The sequence below is a fragment of the Urocampus carinirostris genome, chromosome 10 (genome assembly GCF_059441175.1).
Source record: "Urocampus carinirostris isolate Australia breed hairy pipefish chromosome 10, RoL_Ucar_1.0, whole genome shotgun sequence".
NCBI classification, from domain to species: domain Eukaryota; kingdom Metazoa; phylum Chordata; class Actinopteri; order Syngnathiformes; family Syngnathidae; genus Urocampus; species Urocampus carinirostris.
In genome coordinates, this window is record NC_142358.1 from 42,609,540 (window position 1) to 42,630,897 (window position 21,358).

Here is a 21,358-nt window from a genome sequence, read left to right on the forward strand (position 1 = left end):
ATAATTTCTTACGTTTAGCCATTCATGCAAAAGGTTCCCTGTGTTTATAGACGCTTCCAAAACGTATTAAAGTCCGAAGCAGACGTTAAAAACAAGGTCAGAAGCGGAGGAAGGGATTAGCGAGCTGATTTTTACGACATTAGGGCGCTCGGCGTTGACGGCGAGGTGACGCGCGGCGAGCGTCGAGGCCGATCTCTCTTCCGTCTCCGTCGTCTCCGCCTCTTAAAGCTGTCAGCCGCCCGCAAAGTAAATCAGCCGGCCGGGAGATTTGATGGGGTTTTTTTTATATGCCCATCATGTCCTGCCCGCCCGCCTTTAGTGCTGATTAAAACACATTCATCCGCATTCATGGGGCAGCGGGGGGGCTTTTCGGCACTGGCGACACATATTACACATATATATTCAACTCCAGATATTTTTCAATCTGAATTGTAACCTGAAAATAGAAATAATTACAATAACAAGTATAAAAAACGGGAACAATTTACCTGCAATGAGCGACACAACATACACACACCATGGGGTTAGCACCTCCTCTGGTTCTTATCATCTATGAGGGAAATTAGCATTTTAGCACAACATGCAACATACGGCTAAACTAACATAAATGGCGACAGAAACAAAACGAAAATAAATCCAAACAGCTTGACAATATATTACTGTGTATGTTTCAAGATTTGTCAGTCGTGGTCAGGACCAGAACGGAGACAGGACCCACTTGCGTTGCGTTTTTCTCAGTTTCATTGGGAAGAAAGGAACCCGGTGATCGCTCAACGCGGGAAGCAGATCGCTCTGGACGCGGAAGTGGGACTTCCGTGGCGAGCGATGGCGGTGTCGGAAACCGAAACAACGGGTCAGTCGCCGGGACAGGAGAGCAAAAACGTGGTCGGGGTGGGAAACGCATCGAAAGCCATGAGAGTAGACGTGGTCAGGATCAAAAAATCGTGTCGAAGCCGGGACAGGAGAGCAAAAACGTGGTCCGGATCGGAAACGCGTCGAAAGCCAGGAGAGTAGACGTGGTCAGGATCAGAAAAACGTGTCGAAGCCGGGACAGGAGAGCAAAAACGTTGTCGAGGTGGGAAACGCGTCGAAAGCCAGGAGAGTAGACGTGGTCAGGATCAAAAAACGTGTTGAAGCCGGGACAGGAGAGCTATAACGTGGTCGGGATCGGAAACGCGTCGAAAGCCAGGAGAGTAGACGTGGTCAGGATCAAAAAGCGTGTCAAAGCCGGGACAGGAGAGCAAAAACGTGGTCCGGATCGGAAACGCGTCGAAAGCCAGGAGAGTAGACGTGGTCAGGATCAAAAAAACGTGTCGAAGCCGGGACAGGAGAGCAAAAACGTTGTCGAGGTGGGAAACGCGTCGAAAGCCAGGAGAGTAGACGTGGTCAGGATCAAAAAACGTGTCGAAGCCGGGACAGGAGAGCAAAAACGTTGTCGAGGTGGGAAACGCGTCGTAAGCCTCGAGAGTAGACGTGGTCAGGATCAAAAAACGTGTCAAAGCCGGGACAGGAGAGCAAAAACGTTGTCGAGGTGGGAAACGCGTCGAAAGCCAGGAGAGTAGACGTGGTCAGGATCAAAAAAACGTGTCGAAGCCGGGACAGGAGAGCAAAAACGTTGTCGAGGTGGGAAACGCGTCGAAAGCCAGGAGAGTAGACGTGGTCAGGATCAAAAAACGTGTTGAAGCCGGGACAGGAGAGCTATAACGTGGTCGGGATCGGAAACGCGTCGAAAGCCAGGAGAGTAGACGTGGTCAGGATCAAAAAGCGTGTCAAAGCCGGGACAGGAGAGCAAAAACGTGGTCCGGATCGGAAACGCGTCGAAAGCCAGGAGAGTAGACGTGGTCAGGATCAAAAAAACGTGTCGAAGCCGGGACAGGAGAGCAAAAACGTTGTCGAGGTGGGAAACGCGTCGAAAGCCAGGAGAGTAGACGTGGTCAGGATCAAAAAACGTGTCGAAGCCGGGACAGGAGAGCAAAAACGTTGTCGAGGTGGGAAACGCGTCGTAAGCCTCGAGAGTAGACGTGGTCAGGATCAAAAAACGTGTCAAAGCCGGGACAGGAGAGCAAAAACGTTGTCGAGGTGGGAAACGCGTCGAAAGCCAGGAGAGTAGACGTGGTCAGGATAAAAAAAACGTGTCGAAGCCGGGACAGGAGAGCAAAAACGTTGTCGAGGTGGGAAACGCGTCGAAAGCCAGGAGAGTAGACGTGGTCAGGATCAAAAAACGTGTTGAAGCCGGGACAGGAGAGCTATAACGTGGTCGGGATCGGAAACGCGTCGAAAGCCAGGAGAGTAGACGTGGTCAGGATCAAAAAGCGTGTCAAAGCCGGGACAGGAGAGCAAAAACGTGGTCCGGATCGGAAACGCGTCGAAAGCCAGGAGAGTAGACGTGGTCAGGATCAAAAAAACGTGTCGAAGCCGGGACAGGAGAGCAAAAACGTTGTCGAGGTGGGAAACGCGTCGAAAGCCAGGAGAGTAGACGTGGTCAGGATCAAAAAACGTGTCGAAGCCGGGACAGGAGAGCAAAAACGTTGTCGAGGTGGGAAACGCGTCGTAAGCCTCGAGAGTAGACGTGGTCAGGATCAAAAAACGTGTCAAAGCCGGGACAGGAGAGCAAAAACGTTGTCGAGGTGGGAAACGCGTCGAAAGCCAGGAGAGTAGACGTGGTTAGGATCAAAAAACGTGTCAAAGCCGGGACAGGAGAGCAAAAACGTGGTCGGGATTGGAAATGCGTCGAAAGCCAGGAGAGTAGACGTGGTCAGGATCAAAAAACGTGTCGAAGCCGGGACAGGAGAGCTATAACGTGGTCGGGATCGGAAACGCGTCGAAAACCAGGAGAGGAGCAGTAGACGTGGTCAGGATCAAAAAAACGTATCGAAGCCGGGAAACAGACAGGAGCAAAAACAGGTGGGAGTCAGGGTCAAAAAAAAAAGCTTGCCTAGTGTTAACTGAGGTTTGCAGACGGACTGACAAACGGGGACAGATAGGAGTGGGTTTAAATAAGGACAGGGAGCCAATCAGAGTCCGAGGCAGTTGGCACAGGTGCTTCACATCAGCAATCATGACAGGTGGGGTTATTATTTACACACACTCACACTGTTTTTCGTGTTCAAACTTTGTTTTGTGGTACTGTCATCCTGACACTCTCATTTTTTTCTTCTTTTTTGTTTGTTAATAATCCTTTTCTTTTATTTTGTCTGCACATTTACGGCATTTTAATACTGCCGCCTTCGACTACGTCTTGACACAATAAAGACCGAATCGGACCACGTGTCACTAAATATTTTTTTTCCGACGTGACCTCGTTATCTCCTCTAGGTGGCCCCGCTATTTCCGACAGTTTGATGAATGATGCCTCTGCGCTTTTTTAATCATTTTTTTGCGCGATGTAATCATACATCGAATGCTAATAAGCTCGCGGCCAAAATCAGACCAAATGATGTCGCCAACATTTGCAGAGCGATAATGGGACGTTATTGCTTTTTTTTTTTTTAACACTGACAAAATGCAATCATGGGAATGTAATATGCAACCCCTTTGTTTTGTGTTTTTTCTCTCAGTGACGTTCCAGAGAGTCGACGGCGGCTTGATGAGCAACGGGAGGTGAGTAAACCAAAACTCCACAAGTCTATCAGTTCTTGCTTTTTAATCAAATATCGCTCTTAGGAATTCACTATGACTAGTTTTCTGTCGAGTCTAAAGCGACCACATACGTGTGGGAGAGCTAAAAAATATTGACTCATCGTAGAAGGAAATTCAGGCAAAGAAGTTTTCTAGACAACTGCAGTTGGAGAAGGTTCCTTTCGTCTCCCCGGCCGCGCCCCTTCCGAAAACCCTCCCCCACTGCGCTGTGTTTTATTGAAGTCACGACGGCTGGAATAGTACTGAGACAAATAAAAATAAAAAGAAAAAGAAACTCCCTCTGACCCTCCCCCCTGGAATGGTACCAACACTTTAAAACAAAGAAACAGGAAAACTCTGAGAAGCCAAAAAGGGCCGAACAATCTGATTAGAAATACACACTTTTGAGCAAATACGTTTAAGCCTATTTTACATGTTCCCTTAGAAATTGCAGAGTAAATATGATTATGGGTCTATTCATTATCTCAAAATATGTCACGTCTAGTCATGATACTAGTGCTCCAATACTCTAATAGGTGGCATTGTTTTAGCTGTTCATATTAAAAGCTAGAATAGATAAATAAAGGATACAGACAACTTTAGGATTTTACCCACTGTTTCCTTCTCTAGCCAATCATGTTAGCCACTAGGCTGCACATTATGACTCCCTGCTACCCGCTTTGTTTATGGTCCTGCTTCGTCCTTCAGCTTCAATCGCCTTTTAGTGCAGGACTTGAAGGCCTCCTCCACTTTTTTCCCACTGTTTCGTTGTCTAGCCACTCTTGTTAGCTATAGGTTATGGCTCACCACTATTCTTAACTGTTCTTGCTTTGTCCTTCCTCACCTTTTACAGCCGGTCATGCAAGCGAATATCGCAGAGTTTAGCAGGCATCTTCCCCTTTGTTCCCCACAGTTTCCTTTTCTAGCCACCCATGTTAGCCACTTGACTGCTGTCTACGGCTCATCCCTAGCTGCTATTGTTATTGTAAGCTGCTCCTGCTTCATCCTTTATAGTCAATCGCCTTCCACACCTTGTCACGCAAGCAAACTTTGTCACGTCCCGTGACCTGAGCATATTTTACTTTTTGTCCACTGTTTTCTTTTCTAGCCACTTTTTATAGTCACTTAGCTGTAAGATGGGCTCATGGCTATCTGCTATTTTTATTTTTAGCTTGCTTCATCCTTCAGTATCGCTTGTCTTCCATACCTTTTCATGCAAGCAAATTTGTCAAGTCCTGTGACCTGGGCATATTTTAATTTTTGTCCACTGTTTTCTTATCTAGCCACTTTTTATCGTCACTTAGCTGTAGGATGGGCTCACGGCTAGCTGCTATTTTTATTATTAGCTAGCTTCATCCTTCAGTATCGCTTGTCTTTCACAACTTTTCATGCAAGCAGACATTGTCAAGTCCTGTGGCCTTGAGCATGTTTTACTTTTGTCCACTGTTTTCTTATCTAGCCACTTTTTATCGTCACTTAGCTGTAGGATGGGCTCACGGCTATCTGCTATTTTTATTATTAGCTTGCTTCATCCTTCAGTATCGCTTGTCCTCCATACCTTTTTATGCAAGCAAATTTGTCAAGTCCCGTTACCTGGGCATATTTTAATTTGTTTTTTTCTGTTTTCTTATCTAGCCACTTTTTATAGTCACTTTGCTGTAGGATGGGCTTACGGCTAGCTGCTATTTTTATTATTAGCTTGCTTCATCTTTTAGTATTGCTTGTCTTCCACACCTTTTCATGCAAGCAAACTTTGTCAAGTCCCGTGACCTTGGCATGTTTTAATTTTTGTCCACTGTTTTCTTATCTAGCCACTTTTTATCGTCACTTAGCTGTAGGATGGGCTCACGGCTATCTGCTATTTTTATTATTAGCTTGCTTCATCCTTCAGTATCGCTTGTCTTCCACACCTTTTCATGCAAGTGAACATTACAGAGTTCCAATACTCGAGCATCTTTGAGTTTTTTTGCTCTGTTTCCTTCTTTAGCCACTTGGCTGCAGGCAATACCTCGTTACTAGCCATTATTTATAGCTGCTTTATATAAATACAGATTCCTCTTGCTGTATTTTATTGTGCTTTTTCATAGCTTCTCCCACTAGCCATTTCCACCAGCTCTGACCAACTCCAGCTTTTGGCTTTTTCAGCTGCTCCGGGTATATCCAGTCTTCCACAATTTTGCTTTCCCCGGCGCTATTAGCAAACATGAACAGTAACTCTCAGTTTTTTATCACGCCATTCGTCATCTTCGTCCCCGACGCTAAAGCAACTCATCCTCCGAGCCCCCGACAGATGTCGGCCCCGCTCCGGGCCCCTAAACAAAAAAAAACAACGAAAATCTTCCATTCCTGCCGCGTTTAACGTTCACGCATGGAGAGATGAACTCATCAATCTCCCGGCTGGAATTAAGCGAAACAATTTAAGCAGAGAGGGCTTTTATTTTGTCATTTATCTCTGCGGGCCGTGCTCACCCAAGACCCCCCGCCTCTCCCGCTGTGATGAATTTGCCTGTCAGCTCGCGTGGGCGGCCGGGATCTGAGCATGTGTAATAATGTAAAAATAATTACCCGGGAGAAAGGTGTGGATGTGGGCTCCCACTCCAGCTCCAATATAGAAAATCTTCATCTATCTTGCCGTCTTGCTGCTGCGCGGCCGCGCTGGGCTCATTAGCAGCTGATGCTATTGGTACGCTTTTATGGTCATGAAAAATGTCGCGGAATGCTACTGGAAACTGGAACTCCAAAATGAAACGATTTTGAAAGAAAGAAAGAAAGATAGAAAGAAAGAATGAAAGGAAGAAAGGAAGAAAGAATGAACAAAATAAAGAATTAATGAAAGAAAGAAAGAAAGAAAGAAAGACTGAACAAAAGAAATAAAGAAAGAAAGCAATAAAGAAAGAAAGAAAGAAAGAAAGCAATAAAGAAAGAAAGAAAAAACAAAGCAATAAAAAAGAAAGAAAGGAAGAAAGAAAGAAAGAAAGAAAAAACAAAGCAATAAAAAGAAAGAAAGAAAAAACAAAGCAATAAAAAGAAAGAAATAAAGAAAGAAAAAACAAAGCAATAAAAAAGAAAGAAATAAAGAAAGAAAAAACAAAGCAATAAAAAAGAAAGAAATAAAGAAAGAAAAAACAAAGCAATAAAAAAGAAAGAAATAAAGAAAGAAAAAACTAAGCAATAAAAAAGAAAAAGAAAAAAAAAAGAAAGAAAGAAAGAAAGCAATAATGAAAGAAAGAAAGAAAGAAAAAACAAAGCAATAAAAAAGAAAGAAAGAAAGAAAGAAAAAACAAAGCAATAAAAAACAAAGCAATAATGAAAGAAAGAAAGAAAGGTAAAATTGAGAGAGAAAGTAATAGGCATGGACTTGCCGTTGTTCACCTACCTAGCTTACTAACTAGGAACCAAAGTGAACAATGAACCAAAGAAAGAACGAAAGAATGAATACAATATTTAAAGAAAGCAAGAACGAGTAAAACAGAGAAAGGAAAGAAGAAATGATGCACAACAAAAGAACGAAACAGAGAGACAGACAACAAAAGAGTGAAAGAGAACAAATAAAAATGAAAGAGTGGAGTAAAAAGAAAGACGGCAAATAATGACAGAAAAAGAAAAACAATAAAAGAATGGAAGAGAACAAATGAAAATGAAAGAGTGGAGTAGAAAGAAAGACAACAAAATAATGAAAGGGAAAGAAAAACAACAAAAGAAAAGAAGAAAGCAATACTACAAAAGAGTGGAAGAGAAACCAATACAACGAAAGAGTGGAAGAGAAAATAAGACAAAGAGATATTGAAAGAGGAAGAAATGCATTAAAGGGCGAAAGAAAGACAATGAAAGAATGACAAAAAGACAACAGAAGGGTAAAAGAGTGAAAGAGAAAGCAAGATAACAAAAGAGTGAAAAAAATAAGATGATAGTATAAAAGAGTGATAGAGAATTAGAGAGCAAAAGAAAGAAAGAAAGAAGGAAAGAAAAAGAAGATAGGAAAAAAAAGAAAAGAGGAGGGAAGGAAAGCACAAACTTGGCCTTTTCGAGCTATTTACCAGCTAGCTAAAAAAAAGACATCAAATCAGAAATGGAGAAATAAAGAAAGAAATAAAGCGAACGATGGCGGTGTCAAGTACGGTAAAACAGGTCGATAGCCTGGACAGGAGAGCAAAAACGTGGTCGGCGTCAGAAACAGGTCGTAAGCCGGAACGGGAGAGCGGACGTGGTCGGGATCAAAAACGGGTGGTAAGTCGGGACGGGGGAGTCGACGTGGTCAGGGTCAAAACGGGTCGTAGCCGGAGACAGACGGGAGGAAAACTGGGAAAGGTGGGAGTCAGGGTCAAAAAGGCTTGCCTAGTATACACTGAGGTTTGCAGACGGACTGACAAAAGGGGACAGACAGGATTGGGTTCAAATACTGATCGGGAGCCAATCAGAACCCACGCCAAATGAGCGGCTACAGCCGAGTCACATCAGTAATCATGACAGACATACTAGTTACTAGCTTACAAGCAAAACATCTATTAAACCAGAAAAATAAACAAAGAATGAACTAACCTGCCCATTTCGAAATCGCTAGCTAGCTAAAAACCCCAAAATTAAACCTGGAAAAAAGGAGAAAGAAGGAGAGACAAACTTAGTCTTTTTAAACTAGCTAGCTAGCTACTAGTTAGCAACCAAGTCATGTGACCGAGCCGCTGCTAAATATCGATTTTGTTATCCGATCATCTCGCGCCCGTCAATATTCCGGCAATGACGATCCCTACCCCAGGTTCGACAGTGCCGAGCCGGTCCCCGTAGCCATCCCGCTTTCATCCCCGTCCCCTCTCCATCCCCCCGTCCCTTCTTTTAATCTGATTTCTCCGACCTGTCGGCAAAGCTCGTAAACGATTTGACGAATGAACTTTCGCTCCGATTAATATCGTCCGCGTGGCGGCTTTACGGCTCGCATTTTTTTTCCGGGCGGGGGAACCGATGAGATTTGATCCGCCAAGGTTGCCATCCATCCCAGGTCGGTTGGGAGGGATTCAAAGTTGGGTGTCAACTTTGTGGGAGATGTATGACCCCCCCGGGAGATATATGACCCCCCCTCGCCATGTGTATAACAAATACCCCCCCAAGAAATCAGTCTTATTGTAATTATCCCGAGCGGCGTGACGGATACAAGGACGAGGAAGGCATCCGGCTGTTGAGCGCTCGTCTCTCAAACTGTCTGGGGGGCCGGCGGGGGGGTGGTAGGCGGGGCCACGGGGCCACACACACATCTAGGAAACGCTAGAAGACAAGAAAGACTCATTTCCCCAGCATGGCCTTTTGTGCGGGAGGGCTGCACCAACCCATCGCTGAGATGAGGTGGTGATATCAATTTGAGTGACTGCTAAAAACCCCATCCCCAGGCAATGTTCCCTCTAATTTTCCTTACGGGTCTGAGCGTTCACCCAAAGTCGGTGAGCAACGCTTGAAACAACAGCGAGCAACGGCAATCCCAAGTGTGGTAACTGAGTCATTACCAAACATGTCCAAAACTTGACATCAAGTTACATTTTGCTGAGTTTCCAGCAATGCAAAATGATTTTTCTCTTTTGAATGAATTGACTCATGTACTATTTGCAAACGTTGTTTGTTTTTACAATTCTTTCACAAGATATCCATTTCTTTTTATTTCCTGACATATTTTGTTGCATAATCTTAACATTTTGGGGGGCTTCATGTTTCATTCATGTTAGCAATAAGATTGACTTGATATACTGTAATTGGAAATGATTTGAATGCAACACAAACTTTTTCTTCCTTTTTCCGTGTTTTTTTTCAATTTTTTTTTTAATTCCTTTAAAAAAAATCTCATTGTGTTAATTTTTTTTCCGAGCTGTTACTTTTTTTCTTTTTAAACTCTGTTTATTTTTTTTCTACATTTCCTTTTTTTTTCTGGCTTTTTGTTTCCTTCTTTTTTTCCCTTCCTTTTGTTTCTTTTTTTCTCAGCTTTTCACTACTTTTTCGTTTTGGTATTTTTTTCTTTTTTGTTCTATTCCCCCCTACCTTTAAGTCTTTTTGTGCATATTTTTACATAATATTTGGTCATGTTGGGATGAAAGAAGCAAAAACAACCCGAAGAGCCGTTTAGGACCCGAAAGAGCCGGTTCCTTTGAGTGAGCCGAGCCGAAGAAGCCGGTTCTCGACAAACTCTACTAACTTCAGGGGAACCCGTGCATTTTTACCTTCATGCACTGTAACTTTGACTTAAGTGGCTTCTTAATTAGTAATTTTCAGGCCTGATTTTTGTGCGCTGGCTAGATTTTCTCGTGCGCTGAGAATGCGCGAGCAGTGCGCAATTGCGCACGCACGCAGCTTAGAGGGAACACTGTCCCCGGGCCTACATAGAGCCCAGCAGAGCTAATACCAGAACTCCTGTGGATTGTAAGGTTTTAACATTTATTAAACTGAAACCCGACTCCTAATTCCTTACAGTTGGAGCATATTCAGAAGTCGAAGTTGAATTAGCCGGGTACAGTCCACATCAATGTTCCCTCTAAGCTGCGCACTATTCAGAGCTTTTCCGCGCACAAGAAAATCGAGCCAGCTCACAAAAATCAGGGCTCCAAATTGCTAAGTAAGAAGCAAATTAAGTCAAAGTTACAGTGCATAAAGGTAATAATACAAGGGTTCCCCTGACGCTGTGTTCTAAATGCGGTATTTGGAAGTCGAGGTCGAAGTAGAACGAAGTCGAGTAAAGTCAGTAGAGTTTTTCGAGAACCGGCTTCTTCGGCTCGGCTCACTAAAAATAACCGGCTCTTTTGGGTTCCAAACGGCTCTTCGGGTTGTTTTGCTTCTTTAATCCCAACATGACAAAATATAATGTAAAAGTTATGCACAAAATGACTTAAAGGAAGGGGGGGAAATAGAACAAAAAAGAAAAGCCCCTGTCGCTCGCTCTCTTTCTACACGCACGATTGAAATTGGCGAAGAAGAAAGACGTGTTCAACTCTTGGATTCGGCTAATAAATTAATATGTGGACCAACGTTCCCTTTCATTTTCCTTACGGGTCTGAGCGTCAGTCAGCTCGAAACAACAGTGAGCAACGGCAATCCCAAGTGTGGCAACTAATCCATTATCAAACATGTCCAAAACTTGACATCAAGTTACATTTTGCTGAGTTTCCGGCAATGCAAAAAAAAATTTCACTTTTAAATGAATTGACTCATGTACTATTGCCTACAAACGTTTTTTTTTTTTTTTTACAACAATTCTTTCATAAGATTTCTATTTTTTTTTTCCTGGTATCTTTTGTCACATAATACTAACATTTTTGGGGGCTTATTGAGTCGGTTGCACGATACAAAACTGTATTGAATTATATTTTTTAGTGGAAGTTCAATTTTGGCAACAAGATTGACTTGATAGAATTGGAAATTATTTAAATGCAACACACACTTTTTCTTCTTTTTCCCTGTTTTTTTCTAATTCTTTTAAATTCCTTTAAAAAAAAAATCTTATTGTGTTTATTTTTTCCCAGCTGTTACTTTTTTCTTGCTTTTTTGTTCTCTATTTCCTTTTTCCTTTTATTTGTTTCTTTTTCTTTTTTTCTGATTTTTTTTTCAGAATTTGTCCTGCTCTTTTTTTTTCTCGTTTTCTCTCCTTTTGTTTCTTTTTTTTCCCAACTCTTATTTTTTGTTCTGTTGCCCCCCCCCCCCCCCTCCTTTAAGTCATTTTGTGCATAATTTTTACATAATATTTGGTCATGTATTGATGAAAGAAGCAAAAACAACCTGAAGAGCCGTTCAGGAGCCGAAAGAGCCGGTTCCTTGTAGTGAGCCGAACCAAAGAAGCCGCTTCTCGAAAAACTCTACTGACTTTACTCAACTTTGTTCTACTTCGACCTTGACTTCAAAATACCGCATTTAGGAAACAACGTCAGGGGACCTCGTGTATTTTTACCTTCATGCACTGTACCTTTAACTTAATTCGCATCTTAATTAGCAATTTGGAGCCCTGATTTTTGTGAGCTGGCTATATTTTCTTGTGCGCGGAAAAGCTCTGGGTATTGCGCAATTGCGCACACACGCAGCTTAGAGGGAACATTAGGTGCAACCCTTTCCTTTCTTCCAATATAACTGAGAGAAACGTAACACAAGTGGGTTTTGTCTCCGTTCTGGTCTTGACAGAAAATGCCTTAACGAGGGGCCCAAAAACATCCTAAGGTAGGGATATTCTAACCCAGGGGTCCCAGTTGCCATTTTTAGATTAAAGATTCTAATTAACACTTAGTCGGAACTACTTCCCATCATACCTTGTCATAATCGTCGGCACATTTGGGTTTAACGAATGAGTCAACCGAACCTTGTTTCCTTTCCGACTGGCTGGTAACCTCCAATTTGTGGTGGAGTTAAGAGCTTATAATGGCTCCTCTGCAATCACCCGTGACAGGTTACATTCTTAATGGCCGACTTTTATGCCCCCTGCCAGGAGGTCCGGTACACCTGTTCGACGGCCCCGCCTCCCCCAATTTCCGTCTCGGTGCACGGCGGGGCGTGATTGCCCATCAAAGATGTACTTAGTCTGGACATCGCTGCGTGGGGTTGATGGGGAAAATTCATAAAAAAATAATATTTCAATTAAAAGCAAATGCATGTACTTTGTCCCAAGGTAGAATGGTAAATGGTCTGCATTTCTTTAGCGCTTTTCAAGTCAATGAAGACCTCCCAAAGCGCTTTACAATGTGCTTCACACTCACCCATTCACACACACACTCACACACCAATAGGGAGTCAGCCTCCAAACGTTTTGAGGATAATCAAGATGCTAAATGGTAAATGGTCTGCATTTATCTTGCGCTTTTCAAGTCAATGAAGACCTCCCAAAGCGCTTTACAATGTACTTCCCACTCACCCATTCACACACACACTTACACACCAATAGGGGGTCAGCCTCCAAACGTTTTGAGGATAATCAAGATGCTAAATGGTAAATGGTTTGCATTGATATAGCTCTTTTCAGGTCAATGAAGACCTCCCATAGCGCTTTACAATGTGCTTCACACTCACCCATTCACACACACACACACTCACACACCAATAGGGAGTCAGCTTCCAAACGTTTTGAGGATAATCAAGATGGTAAATGGTCTGCATTTCTCTAACGCTTCTTAAGTCAATGAAGACCCCCCCCAAAGCACTTTACAATGTACTCCACACTCACCCATTCACTCAAAACTCACACAACAATAGGGAGTCAGTTCCTTTTTAGAATAGATTTTGATTTTCTACAGAAGTAGTACCACAATTTGGTTGTGTCTCCTCTCTAGCTCCTAGTCAATGGTGCTAGGCACCAGAGATCTTGACTTGTTAGATTGGATGCATTTATATTATTTTTGGGGAATATATTTTGATTATCTACGGAAGTAGTACCACAATTTGGTTGTGTCTCATCTCTACCTCGCTGTAATTTCGTTTGAGCCCTGGAGAAATGTGCGTGTTAGTGGCATTCGAAACATTTATGAGAAAATATTTGGATTTTCTACAGAAATAGTAGCACATTCTGGTTGTTTCTCCTTTCTTGCACCTTCTAATTTGTGTGAGGCACTGGATATCGACTTGTTGGTCAGATTTGAAGCATTTATGTTCCTTATTAGAATATATTTTGATTTTCTACAGAAGTAGTCACAAAATCTGGTTGTGTCTCCTCTCTACCTCCTAGTAAATGGTGCTAAGCACCAGCGATCTTGACTTGTTAGTTAGTTTTGAGGCATTTATGTTCCTTTTTAGAATATATTTTGATTATCTACATAAGTAGTACCACAATTTGGTTGTGTCTCCTCTCTAGCTCATAGTAAATGGTGCTAGGCACCAGTGATCTTGACTTGTTTGTTAGATTTGAAGCATGTGTGTTCCTTATTAGAATAGATTTTGATTTTCTACAGAAGTAGTACCACAATTTGGTTGTGTCTCCTCTCTTGCACCTTCTAATTAATGGGAGGCACTGGAGATCTTGACTTGTGAGTCAGATTTGAAGCATTTATGTTCCTAAATAGAATAGATTTTGTTTTTCTACAGAAGTAGTAGCACAATCGGGTTGTGTCTCCTCTCTAGTTCCTAGTAATTGGCGCTAAGCACCAGAAATCTTGACTTGTTAGTTAGTTTTGAGGCATTTATGTTCCTTTTTAGAATATATTTGGATTATCTACAGAAATAGTAGCACATTATGGTTGTTTCTCCTCTAGCACTTTCTTATTAGTGTGAGGCACTGGAGATCTTCCAAGTTGGTATAATTCTAAGCATTAATGTTCCTTATGAAAGTATGTTTTGTTTTTTACAGAAGTATTATGACAATTTGGTTGTGTCTCTATTAAAACATTTTATAAGGCTCCAGTGTAGGTGCATCACTACTTGAAACTTGAAACTACCGTATTTTTCGCACTATAAGGCGCACCGGGTTATAGGGCGCACCCCCAAAAAATAGTTTTTGGTCCTATATTTTCCATACATAAGGCGCACCGGATTATAAGGCGCTACAATGGGAACGTGGACAAAAGAGTCAGATGGTTCAGTCCAACTTCTTACCCCCTTAACATTCCCAAAGCTTGCAAAGAGGCAAATACGTGTCTCAGACATGTACGGAAACAGTGTCTGTACCATGTCACCAATCACTCAAATGCATCGTTCCAAATATCATTTCTTAGTATCCATTTTATTTTTTGCTGGCAACTGTGTGGACAGCAAAGTCAGAATTTGATTGTGCAGGGAAACGGGGTTCTTTACTGTGCATATGACAATAAACCCTTTGAATTGAATTGAGTTTAAAAATAGACTCATCACAGAAACATCAAGATGGTTCTAAAACAAGACACCGGGAAAATATAAAGCCGCATAGCTCACCTAAGTTCTCTTGCAGCCATCACGTTCAATAATGATACATAACCATGGTCTTCCTACAACCATGAGTGTAGTAAATCCAGGAGAGTCAAATATTTACAAATACAGAATGCTCTTCCCCCTGAGATCCGGTCTGCAACCTCATTGGAAATGTTTAAATCTAAGCTTAAAACTCACTTCTACTCCATAGCATACGAATAACCTACTCTTCTAGTCGGCTCCAGAGCAGGGGAATGAACAATAATACTCTGAAAAATAGTCTGTGTAATATAGTGTAATAATCTGTGAAGCCCTTTGATACTCTTCCTGAATTTGGGCTATACAAATAAAAATGACTTGACTTGACTTAAAAAATGTTTTCTCTATGCCGTAGTGCAACCCAACGTGTGATTCACATTCTGTCAGACAGGACGAAAGGAAGACTGAGATCACTTGCGCTCGTTTCTTGGTTTTATTGAAAGGAAGGAAATGACAAGGTGGGATTCTTCGATCCGTTGGTAGGCGGATTGACGGAACTTGACCGGCGGGTGAAGGTTTGGCGGGAATGGTCGCGGACAGGCGTAATCGTAGTGTTGATGGCCGGGGCTGGAGAAGAAGGGCGTCGTGGTATTCGGAAAAGAGTTCAGGAGTCAGACGGGCGGGGCAGATTACAGAAACGGGTCGGCAACGGAGATCAATCGGAAGAAAACAGGGAGCAGGCAAAGAGTCAGAGGTACGGGCTTACTGAGCTGAAGGCAACAGGTAGCGTGAGTACAATCAGACGAAGTGTTACCGGAAGCTGGGGATTTAAATGTACGCCCCTTTAGCCTATGCGAGCCTGTAAATGATCAAAAGGATCCGCCCCCTCTACCTCCGAGTAGCCAATAGTGACTGATTCAAATGATGATTGACACGTTGGTTAGGAAATGAAACGCCGGTATATAAATCCCAGCATACACCGCGGACGACTTCGCCTTCGGGGGAAAATCTAGTCGGTGGCTGCTTGCCTTAGTCGCAAGACTTAATATTGATCCATATATAAGGCGCACTGTATTATAAGGCGCATGGTCAGCTTTTGAAAAAAATAAAGGCTTTTAGATGCGCCTTATAGTGCGGAAAATACGGTACTTGAAATTTCCAGGAAAAGCCCCTTAGAGACATAAAGTGCCTCGATGATCTTATATGTATTTATACTGTGTTTTATTTGCAGTCGCCCGGGTTTACTGAACGCCAGCGACCCCGGCTACCCCTGGTTGGCCGACTCTTGGCCGGCCACCAGCCTTCCTGTCAACGGGGGCTCCGGGGGCCCCAACGAACTGGGAAACTTCGGGCGAGGAGGTGAGATACTTTCCCCGCTTTTTACCCGCAAGACGTCGACACTCATTCGTCACTCGGGTGACGGATGGAGAAGGTTTCATCCTGTTGCTGTCACGTCCCGCTACCTCAGAGGAACAGGACGGGGGGCCGGTAGGGGCCCGGGTGGGGGGCCGTGGGGGATAGGATGCAAGCAACCAGACGTGAAGGACAGGCGGCTTCCGGCTCGACTCTACATCATCCGCCCTTGGCTGGGCAGGAGACGGCTGCTGCTTCCCGCAGACGTTCTCGCATCTCCCGCATACAAATACGATGGAGACGAGACACCAATGGCAACGTGGATTTTTTTTTTCAGAAGGACATTTATTATAGAACATAATCTGTTCCGATTTTTGTGCACTATGATTGATCGGTCGAAGTAGGCCACTGACAAAACATTGCATGCAACAGGATTGGAACCCGGGTCTCAGCGCTGAGAGCACCAAAACCTAGCCACTAGACAATGACTGATATAGATAGATATAGTTTTGAAATGTATTTTAGTAGTACCAGTAAACGTTTTTCTCTCTCTCTCTCTCTCTCTATATATCTCTCTCTCTCTCTCTCTCTCCCTCTCTCTCGATAGATAGATAGATGTCTAGATAGATGTCTAGATAGATGTCTAGGTAGATGTCTAGATAGATGTCTAGATAGATGTCTAGATAGATAGATAGATGTCTAGATAGATAGATAGATAGATAGTGTTAATATCTCACATTCACTGAAGGTAACTTTTTCCACCGATAGCATCTTCAAAACATTGCATGCAACAGGAATGGAACCCGGGTCTCAGCGGTGAGAGCACCAAAACCTAACCACTAGACAACGACTGATACAGATAGATATAGTTTTATTATCTCACATAGAAAAAGAGCTTGGTTCTGAAATGTATTTTAGTAGTCCCAGTTGTTATTCTCTCTCTCTCTCTCTCTCTCTCTCTCTCTCTCTCTCTCTCTCTCTCTCTTGCTCTCTCTCTCTCTCTCTCTCTCTCTCTAACTTTCTATTTCTCTTTCTCTGGCTATCTATCTTTGTCGTTACCTTTTGTATCTATCTATCTATCTATCTATCTATCCAGACCTCTATATCTATCTATCTATCTATCTAGACATCCATCTATCTAGACATCTATATCTATCTTTCTTTCTCTCTCTCGCTCTCTCTCTGGCTTTCTCATTTTCTCTTTCTGGCTTTCTCTTTCTCTCACTCAAAGTCTCGTTCTTTCCCTATATCTATCTTTGTTGTTACCCTTTGTATCTATCTATCTATCTATCTATCTATCTATCTATCTATCTATCTATCTATCTATCTATCTATCTAGACATCTATCTATCTAGACATCTATCTATCTATCTATCTATCTAGACATCTATCTATCTATCTATCTAGACATCTATCTATCTAGACATCTATCTATCTATCTATCTAGACATCTATCTATCTATCTATCTATCTATCTATCTCTATCTATCTATTATCTATCTATCTATTATCTATCTATCCCTCTCGATAGATAGATAGATAGATAGATAGATAGATAGATAGATATAGATGTCTAGCTAGATAGATGTCTAGATAGATAGATAGCTGACTTTTCCACTATTAGCATTTGCTAACTTGACCCATTTGCTAAAAAATCATGGTTTTTGGCTGCAGCAACAAAACATATTTGATCACTCTTAGCATTTGCTATTTTGATTGAAACGAGTCCAGAAATGTGCTATAAATTCTAGGTTCCCGCATTAAAGCTAACCTTTTCCACTATTAGCATCTGCTAACATTTGTCGCTATCACAGTGTATCTTTTTCCAATGCACATGGTTAGCTAGTATCGTGGTAACTTATTACACACTGTCTCTTTAAGGACTTTAAAAAAAAACGTGTTCCAATTGTTTCCTTAGACCTTCCGAACCAAGCGGGCGACAAGTCGGGCACCATGTTGTCGGACGGCGCCATCTACAGCAGCATCGACTTCACCACAAAGGGCAACTACAGCAGCCCGGGCGTGGCATCGCAGGCCACGCCCTACGCCACCACGCAAATCCTACGCTCGGGCAGCATCCACGAGCTGGCCGTGGATATGCCCGATTCCCAATGGAAAGCCTCTCTGCAGGCCAAACAGGAAATGGCCAGTTTGGGCTACGCGCTGCCCGACAAGAACTCCGGGAATAACAGTGAGTTTTGGTACTCCGGATTAAACCATTTAAAAACAAAATTATACATCATAAGTACGATTAGTCATATTAATAGGGATGTACAAGAAAATAGAAATTGGATTTACCTTTAGTTTGACCTGAGCTGGTAGAGTAGGGTAGCAGGTGGATGCAGAGGGGAGAGATTATAATGATTTTAAACTTTACGAGGATTGTCTTGCCCTTAAGAGTTCTTTGCTTTGGTTTCCTCGGCTGTCATGTTTTTGAATGAACAACAAAATAAGTACTCGATTTTGTATATTTCACATGAAAAAAAAAAAAAAACACAAAAGCTGATTTTCTAGTAACTGTTCTCCAAAATTCATCAAATTGCATGTGTCATTGCGTCCATGTATAAAAACATGTTTACTTTTTCTTTGTTTCTTTGTGCAAAACAAACACATATGCATTTTTGTATTATTTTTATTTTATTTTGGTATTTTTTTGACAAAACAGACAATACAGCGAGCGAGAGAGAGAGAGAGAGATAAATGCAAAAAGAGAGAGGTAGATGGCTACATGGAGAGAGAGAGAGAGAGAGAGAGAGAGAGAGAGGGAGAGAGAAACAAAATCGATAAAAAGACAAATAGTGAAATAGGGGGGAAGAAATACAGAGAAAGAACAAAATCCAAAGAGAAATGGAAAGAGCGAGAAGGGGAGAAAGAGAGAAGGAGAAAGTAAGAGAGAGAGAAAGAGAGAAAAGAGAGAGAAAAGGACAAGGGGGAACAAAGAAAGAGAAAAAAGAGAGAGTGAAAGAGAGATAGAGAGTAAAAGAAAAAAGGAGGAAGAGATATCCTGCCCTGTGTAGTTAACAAATAATCAAGGAAGTTAGCACCATTAACTAGATTAGCGCCATTTAGTGGGAGGCACCTGTAAGTGTTTTTTTTAATCAGTGCATTTTTGTCAAAATACAGTTTTTTTTTAATACCTTATACATTTTTGGAAAAAAGTGTGGTTGTAGCATGGTATAGACCAGGGGTGTCAAACTCATTTGAACTCGGGGGCCACACAATAGAACAAACATTTTGTCGGGGGCCGGACTTGTAGATTAAAGAGAGAGAAAAAGAGAGATAAAGAAATAAGAGAAAGAGGGAGGGAAAAGGAGAGAGGGCGGGACAAAGAAAGAAAATGAGAGAGAGGGAGAAAGCGTGAGAAACAAAAAATAAGAAGTCATGAGACAGGGGAAAAAGAAAGGGAGAGGAAGAAAGAAATCCAAAGAGAAATAGAAAGACAGAAGGAGAGAAAAAGAAAAAAGAAAGTGCGAAGGGTAGGAAGAGAAAAGAGAGAAAAGGCAAAAAGGAAGTTAGAGCAAAAGAAGTTAAAAAGACACATAGAGAGAAAGAGACAAAGAGCAACAAAGGACGAGAAAAAGAGGGACATAGAGAGTGAAAGAAACAGAGAGTGGGAGAAAAAGGGTATAAAAGAGAGAGAGAGATAGAGAGTGAGAGAGAGAGAAATAAATACAAGTACAGTGTCTTTGTTCGAGGCACCTGGCCATGGCAACATCAAGAGGACATATTTCAACCCGCAGCTCATTTTTCTCTTGCGCTTCTCTAAGTGTTGTCTCGCGGGCCGGATTCAATCCCTTAGCGGGCCTGATCTGGCCCGCGGGCCGCCTGTGGTATAGACGCAAGAAAATGTCCTTAAAGTAAGTTAAAAGTTCTTCTCGAATTTGAATCTCCAGTGTAGGTTTATCACTACTTGAAACCGGTGTTGGACATTGTTCGATCTCGTCTTGTAAAATGTTCCAAAGTCTGACTCCGCACACAGACACACACATACTTTTCCTGGTGGTTCTCACCTTTGGGATTATGAATTCATGACCAGTGTTCCCTCTAAGCTGCGCACTGCTCGCTCATTCTCTGCGCACAAGAAAATCTAGCCAGCGCACAAAAATCAGGGCTGAAAATTGCTAATTAAGACGCAAATTAAGTCAAAGTTACAGTGCATGAAGGTCAAAATACACAGGTTCCCCTGACGTTGTGTCCTAAATGCGGTAGTCGAGTCGAAGTAGAACAAAGTTGAGTAAAGTTAGTAGAGTTTGTCGAGAACCGGCTTCTTCGGCTCGGCTCACTAAAAGAAACCGGCTCTTTTGGGTCCTAAACGGCTCTTCGGGTTGTTTTTGCTTCTTTCATCCCAATATGACCAAATATTATGTAAAAATATGCACACAATGACTTAAAGGAAGGGGGGAATAGAACAAAAAAGAAAAAAATACTAAAATGAAAAAGTAGTGAAATGCTGTGGAAAAAAAAGAAACAAAAGGAAGAGAAAAAAGAAGGAAAAAAGCCGGAAAAAAAAGAAAAGAAAGAAACGTAGGAAAAAAAAGTAAATAGAGAACAAAAAAGAAAAGTAACAGCTTCGAAAAAATAAACACAATGAGATTTTTTTTAAAGGGTTTTAAAAAAGTAGAAAAAAAACACCGATTTTGTGTGAACGCTCAGACCCGTAAAAGAAAATTACAGGGAACATTCTTTACGACAGCCCCTTAAGTTATAATTTCCCTCTTTCCGGATAAATAGTCATGTTGGTGCTATTCGATGGAGTCCCACCCGACACCCCCTTTGATACCCTAATTTCGCAGCCCCCTCCCTCTTTACCCCCCCCCCCCCCCCCCCCCCACACTAAAAAACCCGGCTTTATTGCATAACTTGCATGTGCTTGTGCTTCTCCTCACCTGACGCCATTGTGATGCTTTACCCCCCCTCCCCCACCCCAAAATTCCCTCCCCCATCCCCAAATTGTAGCCCTCCTTTTCATTCCCGACTACCGTCTGAGCGAAGGCCCGACTAATCGCATCCCGCACAACCAATCGCAAGATTTCAGCACCGGCAGCTCGCAGAACAGCTCCGAGCGAAGCGGCAGCCTATCAGGTCGGTTGCTTTGCTTGGCTTTTTTCCTTTTTTTTTTTTTTCCGGGTACGCGCCCAAGCCCCGCCCCTGTCCCCTAGAGGGTTACCCCGCTTTATGATTGACAGCTCTCCTAATTGCTTCATTGATCGGGGATTTGCATGTACATGGCTGACACGGTTGGCGCTCGTGTTCCGTCTCGCCGCCTACGCTTTCATGTCACTCTTGTTTGGCTGCGAACCCCCGTCCGCCCCCTAATTTACTCAGTGGCCCAATTAGCGGCCGCTAGCGTCAGCTAGCGCCAAAATTTCTCGACTCCGGTCCAACTTAATTACTCTCATGATGACTGGACTGTTCCTGCCATATGGTCCTCCGATATCGCATCCCAGACTTGACACTCCATTGAAACTTCTGTGCCGTTGACAGCTTTTGAATGGTAAATTCCCCATTCACAAACACACTCACACACCGATAGGCTTGAAATTCAGCCCCATAAACAGGTTTGGACGCCGTTCCTCTATTT

The 21,358-nt window shown here is 42.6% G+C and overlaps 1 protein-coding gene across 1 annotated transcript in view; it reads left to right on the top strand.

Annotated features, from left to right (window-relative positions):
* Positions 1–21,358, top strand: part of robo2 (roundabout, axon guidance receptor, homolog 2 (Drosophila)) — a 553,890-nt gene that overhangs the window by 502,865 nt on the left and 29,667 nt on the right. The window contains exons 21-24 of the mRNA XM_088345887.1: positions 3,558–3,600; positions 15,656–15,783; positions 17,696–17,968; positions 20,734–20,859. Of these exons, the coding sequence (XP_088202013.1) occupies positions 3,558–3,600; positions 15,656–15,783; positions 17,696–17,968; positions 20,734–20,859 (570 nt within the window). The remainder of the gene's footprint in view (positions 1–3,557; positions 3,601–15,655; positions 15,784–17,695; positions 17,969–20,733; positions 20,860–21,358) is intronic.